We start from the raw sequence: 8,998 nt of genomic DNA, 5'->3' as shown, positions 1-8,998 counted from the left end.
GAGACGATACGATCCTTCTTTCTCGACGCGGAAGTGGAACCTTCCGAACATCATCTCCATAGGCTCCTCCAGATACGCATATGCATCCAAACGGGAGGGCGGGTGAGGAACAAAATCGACTAGATTAGTTTCGATCCGTTTACCTCTATCCATCGCGTTGCTTGCTACCGAAGAAGTCGACGATCTTGAACGTGCCATCGAGATCAGCTCCTTGTCGCCTCTAATTCCCACAGACGGCGCCAATTGACAAGGGATTAACTTTTCAATGCCTACAAGTTGTAGACTAGGGTTTTGTTGGAAGTAGAGGGCAAGTAGATCTCGAGGGTTTCAGCCGGAAAAATACTCGAATGTTTATGAAAACTAGGGTTGTGTTGACAATGATTCGATCCTCTCTTTGTCCCTCGACTCCCCCTTATATAGGAGGCGGAGCCGAGGGTATCGTACTACACAAGTTTACAGATTCCGGGAGACTCTCTGAGTCTAACCCGTAAAGTTACAAATCTCTGTATTTCCTAATACAACTCTATCTTTCCTTAACAACTAATTGGGGTTCCGAACTTCATATTCTTCGACATGTGTGCCTTCTGTAAACCCTGGATACCATCTTCGGCAGACCTATTGGGAATGCCTATGTCACACATTCCCGAATCACAGCTACGAGGGCCCCCACTTGAACAAACATCTTGTGTAGCTCGGCCTGAGCATTTTGATGTGGCAAAATCAGTAGCTAAATTGGCACGAATCTTGACTGAATTGGCATGTACTAAATCAGTAACAATAGGACATGATTAGGGTGCTCGAGCTGACACTCATTCAGCCGGAGCCTAAGACGAAGGGGATCAGAGGTTGATGGAGATAGGGACAGATTGTCGGTCTAGGAGACCGGAACTCTCAAACCAGCTGGACAACGCGACAAAGAGGTAGCGGGAGACGATCCCGGAGATCTCCTCCGCAGATCTATCTCACCGCCATTGTCACAGATTTAGATCATCACCGCCCTCACTGTCGCCTTCTTGTCTTAGGGAATTTCGTTTTTGCTAGGTGGTGACCGACTATGAGAGCCCATTTATCGCTCGCCAGTCCCTAGAAAAACGATGGAATCGAGAGTTTCTGGCGGGCTTAGTTTTTTGGGCCGCTTTAAACATCGAAAGAAGCAGTTTTCCATGCGAGCATGCCAACCAAGCGACCGATTTTCGGTTCAGTGAAAGTGATAAACGTCATTCCGAGCAACGAGACAGACCCTAAGTGCAGGGCTTGCCAACTCGTGACGCGTATATATGGAATTCACTGTCCCTCAGCGGCTCAGCCCACCCAGGGACGGCATGCTGACACCCTTGTGCGCGGTGAACCCGCCGTCGAGGACCAGGTTGTGCCCGGTCACGTACCTGGCCTCGTCGGACGCCAGGTACAGCGCCGCCCTGGCCACGTCCTCCACCGCCAGCACGGTGCCGTCCAGCTCGCTCCAGTCCCTCTCCACCACCCGCACCAGCGCGTCCTCGCCCGCGTCGGGGAACATCTCCGCCATGGACCGCACCGTCAGCGGCGTCGCGATGGCGTGCGGCGAGATGGCGTTCACCCGCACCCGGTCGCGCGCCAGCGGCCCCGCGGCCGCGCGCACCGCGGCGATGACGGTGGCCTTGGAGATCGCGTACGCGAGGATCGGGGAGCCGTAGCTGAGCACGCCGATGACGCTCGCCGTGCAGAGGATGCTGCCGCCGCGGCGCCCCGGCGCCATGACGCGCGCGCCGTGCTTGATGCACGCGACCGCCGACCCCGCGTTGACCGCCATCACGCGGTCGAAGTCGTCGAGGTCCAGCGCGCCCACTGAGGACTGTAACGGGGACCCGGAGACGCCGGCGTTGCTGTAGAGGATGTCGAGGTGGCCGTGCCGCTCTACGGCGAGGTCAACGGCCGCAGCGATCTGCGCCTCGTCGGTGACGTCGCAGCGGGTGTAGGTGGCGTTGGGGCCGAGCTCGGCGGCCACGGAGCGGCCCAGGTCGTCCTGCACGTCAGCGATGATGACCTTGGCGCCGTTCCGGATGAACTCGGCGGCCGTCGCCTTGCCGATGCCGCTCGCGGCGCCCGTGATGACCGCCACTTTACCAGCGAGCCTCTGACCCTGAGGGCTCGCGGCCGTGGAGAAGCCATTGACGCGACCTGACGAGATCGCCGCGTGAGCTACTCTGCCATATTTCTCCCTGCGACACACACTATTTGAACCACATCCAGAACTTCAAAACATTACAGGACCAAATTCTCATGATATATACCTGATAACTAGCTGCACGGCTCTGAACATCCCGCTCGTCTAGATCTTCAGTAGCGTCGAATGATTCAGAGATGGTGCTCCCTTTCGATCGTGTGTTCGGTGTTCCTGTCGACGAGGTGCTAGGTACCACCGTGGGCTCGGTTGAGATGAAGACTAGCCTGCAAGTCTTCACCTAATGCTTCGGACAAATAGAAGTCAACTCCACGGTTTTTGGCACGACGTTGTGAATCACGATACCATGGCGTGTGAGCATCTAAATTCGTAGAGCATATTATATCATAAAACAAAAGAAAAACCATGCCCGATAAAGAATCAAAAACGTACATATCTCTGTTTAATGAATAAAACTTATATCGTTAAAATAAGTCAAGCAAAGTGAAGTTTGACGAGGGAGGCTACAATGCTCGCACCGCCATGGAAGGACAAGGGTGGAGCTTGAATCTAGGCTTCTTTAATGTTCTAGACCTAGGGGAGGGTGGATCGAGGAAACGGGCCACCTGGATTGCCAAAGATGGCACCATCGAGGCTCCACCCAGAGATGGGGAGATGGGAACTTTGAAATATAGGTAAATGATTTTTGCCATTTTCAATGTTGCAAACTCATTTGCATTTTGTGTCAGCCGCACGAGCTAGATGCTGCAACGATTTTGGGAGTCTGCAACAATTGCTATTCCATTGCTACCAATGTGTTTGTGTGGTACTGCAAACGTGGGTCTCCCATGATGCCCACATTTTCTCGGGGGTGTCAAATGGTCTTTAATTTGTCGGCCAAAGGAACTAGGGGGACAAGATGTCCACGATCTGCCAAAAAATTGCCGCGTCTTAAGATTTCACCGGCTTTGGTGAGCATGGAAATCACACACGGCTCCTTAGGTTGGCTCTACACTGCCATGCAAAGACACTGATAGGGCGACGTTTGCCACGGCCACGGAAATCACAATTGGGGACAGGTCCATTGCAAATTTTTGGCATGATCATTGGCTAGGGATGCCTCCTCACTTTCTGTCATTGCATCACCCAAAAACAGATTTGTGAAGGAAATGTTGCGTGGGAATGTAGAGGACGCCATTCAATCGAGGCTCGATACCGTAGATGAATACTCGACTCGGTTGGCTTATCTCATTCAATTTGATGGTGCCATCTCCTCATACTTTAACTCCTCGATTTGGAAGTGTTGGGAACTGGGAAACCACAAGTTCTTTATGTGGACGGCTGCTCTTGATTCGCAATCTAGAGACGTACGCATGAGCACCTCTACACTGAATGCCCATGGTCAAGGAAAGTATGGTCAGCTTTGGCAACTTGGTCGGGATTGCACTCTCTGCAACCTTCGACATTGACAAACAACTCAACGATTGCGGAATGGCTGCAACTTGTCAGCTAAACTCACCAACCGACAAAAGGAAAGGAACTCAAACCCACCCGCTCCTTACTATATGAGTAATATGGCTTGAGCAAATCATGCGAATAGTCCAAAAGTAGTCTCGCTTATACGTGATGAATTGGTGCTATGGAACATGGCCTGAGTGAAGATCCCTTCTGTCCTGGGTTGAAATGCTTGTTGTATCCTTTTTTTGGTGACTTGTGCCTTGCCTTTGTTTTTACACCCTTTTCTCTTTGTAACAAAACCTTCTACATAGTCAATGTATTCAGCGGCTCTCTTACTAACATTCGGAAAAAAATCTCGGGGGTTTACTTTGACTCGTGTGTTTTTTTTGTTTACTCATACTTCTTTTGTTGCATTGATGTTTTTAAAAATGTTTCGACGTTTACACATGGTTTTTAACACATCTCTGGTAGAAATGTTGCGATCGTGTGAATGAAACAAATGTCGTGGGTGGCTTTAATATATGGAATGTAATACCATGAAGAAAAAATGAAAAAATTAATAGCCCAAGACTAACACTGCACAACTAGACCTTCGTTGATATTTAATTACAGGTTTGATATCTACGTTCGGCTACCTTAAGACAAGTATTCCCTTCGAACATAAAAGAATGTTAGAGATTTAGTTACCTAAATTTGGGCGTATCTAAGTGTCTAGATACATCTAAGTCTATACAAATTTGCGACATCCTTTTATGCAAGTAGTATAAGATTTTTTTCATGGAAGAACAAATAGTTCGAAGACCCTGAATATTTGCTTCTTGTTTCATCTAAATTTTATTTTGTACCCCTTCCTCCGTCGCATATGGGATCGGAGGGATTATTAACAAAAAAAAAAAACTGCACACACGATTAATCAATGGACATAGATTGGTGATTTGGCACCATGTGTGTCCGAGAAAAATACAGAAACATCCGAGTCCCATCTGAAATCGGGACCCGCACGTCATCCCTTCCACCGTTCCTTATATGCCAAAGAGGCCAAATCCACCCGTCTCTACCCTGGGCAGTCGAATCCACGCGATCCGACGGAGCTGCACGTACATACTGAATCGCCGCCGCGTCGCATGGCCAACCACGGCGACCTCTCCCCGCCGGCTGACGAACGCTCCGAGCAGCAGGTTCGCGCCTCCCGCCGTTTCCGCGCACATATTTTCTGTCGATTGATTGGTTCCACTCCCAGGGATTTCCCAACGGGAGAAACGAACCTATCTGCTGCATATGCTCGCTTAAAATTTTCAAGCTCTTCGTAGTTCTAACGTGATTCATTCTGGCTTCCTATTTTGCCATCTTTCAGCCGATTCCAGTCATCTACACGTCACGGTACGGCAGAACACCAGAGGTATGCATACACCACAGTCAGATATGGCTTGATTCCTGTAATTTTTTCTACTGATTATGTGATATTCATGTCAGGTTAACCACATTTATGTGCGCCCTGCAGGGCACTCCAATTTCCTATCAACTCTACTACAAACCACTTGCTCCAAGTGCTACTCGGGTAATTCCTCCTAATTTTCTTCCTTTTTCACGTGTCCAAGTTGGGCTGTGCCTCCTCAAGAATTTGTTAACTAGAACCAGTTTCTGACTGAGGATCTAATTAAACAGAGACTCGTTTACGAAGATGGAGCGACAAAGGTGCTACGCTTGATCAATATGATTTCACCCGATCAGCTCGAAGATGATGAGTATTATCGGAAGTTTTGCCTGAGGGTGACCGAAGAAGGGCAGAGATATGGTGGCAAACTGGTGAGAACCGTGGTCCCACGGCCTGACCCCAGCGGCGCTCCGGTCGCCGGAGTTGGCAAGGTACATGAGTCCTTGATTCAGGAGTTCTCGCAACAGAGGGAAATTAATTAAATTTTATGTTGAGTGAAATTAATCAACTATTCTGTTGTTGGTGTGCATTATTGTATAGGTGTTTCTGGAATATGCAGATCTCGACAGCTCAACATATTCCAAGGCGATGTTGCATTGGATGTGGTTTCGCGGGAAGCATGTGATGGCCCTGTTCTACCCTGAGGACAAGTTTGCTAATGGGGACTACGACGGATAGAACAGAAATCTGCTCCCTGTGCATACTCATTGTTATCAGTGCAGAGTGTGGCTTTTTCAAATAATTATGTAGGAGACGTTTTCATTCTTGTGCATTTGTTTAAAAAAAGTGCACACAGGTCATTTCTTTAGACCCCACAAAAGGAAATTCGTTTCATCATTCATAAAAATATAATTCACCTGAAACTTAATTTACAGAAATAAAGTATTCCTGACATTGTTCAGTCAAGAAATACTCCCTCCGTTTTTTTCTATAGTACCTATTGTTTTTTGGCACGGAAATTAGCGCGAGCCATTTTTTCACACAAAACCCCCTAGATATATCACAGACAAAATAGGAAACTAAAAATAGATCTCAGAAATACATGACCAGATCGGTTTCCAGATTTTCTGGACTTAACCTGATCGGTGGAAGGGGTTCTTTGCAAAAAAAAAATATAGCTTTACTCTTATATTCTGAAACGGAAAAACAATAGGCATTACAGAAAGGAACGGAGGGAGTATGTCAGAAGGCCATCAAACCAATGCCAAATCCAAGTTTCCATGACCCAAGATCGAGTCTGCCCATGCCCGTGGGAATAGGGCCTCGTGCGAAGCATGTTTGATAGTCACCAGGACGACGTGTGCCCATACACTAACCAGGAGAGTTCGGCCGGAAACAAAATGGCAAGTTATTTTTCAGTTTAAATGCAGGTGCAACATACGTTTTTGCTGCTACTTTGAAAGTGCTAAAACAGTATTACCTCCATTCTGAAATATAAGCTTTTTTAGTACTAGATTTAGAGCATCTTCCATCAAAAAAAAAAAGATTTAGAGCATCTCTAGTGGAAGGTGCAAATTTGGACGTGTATATCTCTATATACACGTCCATATACACATTGCTAAATTTAACACCTCCCAGTTTTTCAGTGGAACGTGTATGAGGACGTGTAAATCAGGACGTGTATATTCCAACGGCTATATTTTCAAACGGCTATATTCCAACGGCTATATTTTCAAACGGCTATATTCCAACGGCTATATTTTCAACGGCCATATTTCTGGTCTATATAAACCATCCCGACCCCCTCTCTTCCAACATCTCTATATGTGACTTATCTTCTCACTTTTAGATTTCTCTATCGTCTCTCACGAAACACAATGAACACATCCTTTTGGGACATGAGTTCTTCGTCATCTTCATCTGGTGACGATGAACTCATACTAGCAGCATTTGCCGAGCGCGAGGAGGAAGAGAGGATGAACGCTCGACGCCACGGCGGTTCGAAGCATGGACGTCGAGCAATTGATCGAGGAAGAGATGCTGGATTTGTTCTCCTGTGGGACGACTACTTCAAAGCAGTTCCTCGCTATCCCGAACATTTGTTTCGACGAAGGTTTGTAACTAGTACACTTCTCTGCGTTCGCCCATTTTTCATTTCCCTGTCTCATTTACTTTTTATACACAGATTTAGGATGTCCCGTGATTTGTTCAACCGCATAGCTGATGGTATACTTGAGCGTGACTATGATGGTTATTTTACGCAAAAAAGAAGTGCTTCTAGAGCTCTTGGGTTACATCCTCTGCAAAAGATGACCGCGGCAATGCGGATGCTAACATATGGAATAGCTGCTGATGGTGCTGATGAGTACATCCGGTCCGCTGAGGCTACTAATTTAGAGTCTTGCAAGAAATTTGTGATCAAAGTTTGTGAAGTATTTGGGGAAAGGTACCTGAGATCTCAAATGAGCAAGACATTGCTAGGCTACTTGCAATAGGGGAGGAAAGAGGATTTCCTGGTATGTTAGGGAGCATAGATTGCATGCACTGGGTTGGAAAAATTACCCCAAAAAATGGCATGGCATGTTTAAAGGCCATGTGAACGAGCCAACTATGATCTTGGAAGCAGTTGCATCACAAGATCTTTGGATTTGGCATGCTTATTTTGGTTTACCAGGGTCTCTCAATGATATAAATGTTCTTCAACGTTCTCCTGTTTTTTCAAAGCTAGCCGAAGGTCAAACTCCTGCAGTGAATTATAGCATCAATGGCCATCAGTACACAATGGGGTATTACCTTGCAGATGGTATCTATCCACGGTGGGCAACATTTGTGAAGAGCATACCAGCTCCAGATACAAGAAAGCATAAAACTTTTGCGAAGAAGCAAGAGGCGTGCAAGAAAGATGTGGAACGAGCCTTTGGAGTTCCGCAGTCCCGTTTTGCCATTGTTCGTGGACCTGCTAAAGGATGGAAACGTAAAGAAATCGGTGATGTCATGAAAGCTTGTGTCATAATGCACAATATGATAGTTGAAGAGGAGCGAGAAACTGGTCGACAAAACTGCTCTTATGAGACAATGGGAGAAAGAGTCACAGTCTCTCGTACTCATGCGGAACAACTGAGCTCTTTTATTCAGATGACTCACCAGATTAGAAATAAAGCTGAACATACTCAGCTTAAGCTTGATCTAATTGAACTCAGGCCATGATGATTCCTTGTGTGTGTTGTAGTAGTCTGAAATTCTAGCCCAATAAGTTTCTCGGTTTTGATCTGTCCCGACAATATCCATACTTGTATTTGCCCAGGCTGCTATCAGAACCTTATCCTCATCACTAGACCAATTTTTACCTTTGTTGGATTTTCCTTTCTCTGTTATTGCAGAACGCTGCGTTGATGGTGCCGCTTGATGCTGAGTTGATGGGTTGCTTGCTCTCCAATTGGACTTTCAGGTTGTGTTTCTGAGAAACCAAAACCAACAGTGTCCAAGAAACTTTGGTCACCATCAATCTGCAAACAATGAACACACATGCAATCTCTATATATCAGACCACAACACCTCTCTAATTCTGTAGCAATTTCTACATACAAATATCTGTAGCAAAATACTACTCCCTCTGTTCCATTCTATAGTGCCTATTGTTTTTTGGCACGGAAATTAGCGCAAGAGTATTTTTTACACAAGACCCCTAGCTGAACAATTTGAGATCAACATAAAATTTAGGAAATTCATATCTTACTAACTTACCATAACAAATTTGGGACCTGAACGGTTTGGGAGCTGAACGGGGAGGGGTAATTGAAAAAAAAGCTAAGCTACAACCTTATATTCTGAAACAAATGCCAAAAATCTATAGGCACTATAGAAAGGAACGGAGGGAGTAGCTTTTTCATGCAATTTCTACATAGCAATGCATCTATTTTAGCAATTTCTACATAGCAATGTATCTATTTCAGCCCCAGACCACAGACCACAGAGCACAATCGTGATATCCAAACCGCACCCGTCGCCTCCCCAATGTCCACGGC

At 46.4% G+C, this 8,998-nt stretch overlaps 2 protein-coding genes and 1 pseudogene across 2 annotated transcripts; 2 read left to right on the top strand and 1 right to left on the bottom strand.

The window, feature by feature from the left end:
• Window positions 1–442: 442 nt before the first annotated feature.
• On the bottom strand, window positions 443–3,710 carry LOC127331723 (momilactone A synthase). Its single transcript, XM_051357900.2, has 2 exons — window positions 2,271–3,710; window positions 443–2,198 (listed from the first exon to the last, which is right to left on the bottom strand). Exons 1-2 carry the CDS (start codon window positions 2,297–2,299, stop codon window positions 1,295–1,297), a joined length of 933 nt encoding a protein of 310 aa, XP_051213860.1. The 5' UTR covers window positions 2,300–3,710; the 3' UTR covers window positions 443–1,294.
• Window positions 3,711–4,621: 911 nt separating this feature from the next.
• On the top strand, window positions 4,622–5,858 carry LOC127331725 (splicing factor U2af large subunit A). The gene is made up of 5 exons (XM_051357901.2): window positions 4,622–4,776; window positions 4,953–4,997; window positions 5,100–5,156; window positions 5,264–5,464; window positions 5,574–5,858. The coding sequence occupies exons 1-5, from the start codon at window positions 4,723–4,725 to the stop codon at window positions 5,709–5,711; spliced, it is 495 nt and encodes a 164-aa protein (XP_051213861.1). The 5' UTR covers window positions 4,622–4,722; the 3' UTR covers window positions 5,712–5,858.
• A 1,013-nt stretch (window positions 5,859–6,871) lies between these two features.
• Window positions 6,872–8,304, top strand: LOC127328350 (uncharacterized; annotated as a pseudogene).
• The last annotated feature ends 694 nt before the right edge of the window (window positions 8,305–8,998 follow it).

This window comes from Lolium perenne, chromosome 2 (genome assembly GCF_019359855.2).
Source record: "Lolium perenne isolate Kyuss_39 chromosome 2, Kyuss_2.0, whole genome shotgun sequence".
In the NCBI taxonomy this organism is placed as follows: Eukaryota; Viridiplantae; Streptophyta; class Magnoliopsida; order Poales; family Poaceae; genus Lolium; species Lolium perenne.
Note: the sequence above shows the minus strand (reverse complement) of the source record. Positions and strands in the feature narration are given on the sequence as shown.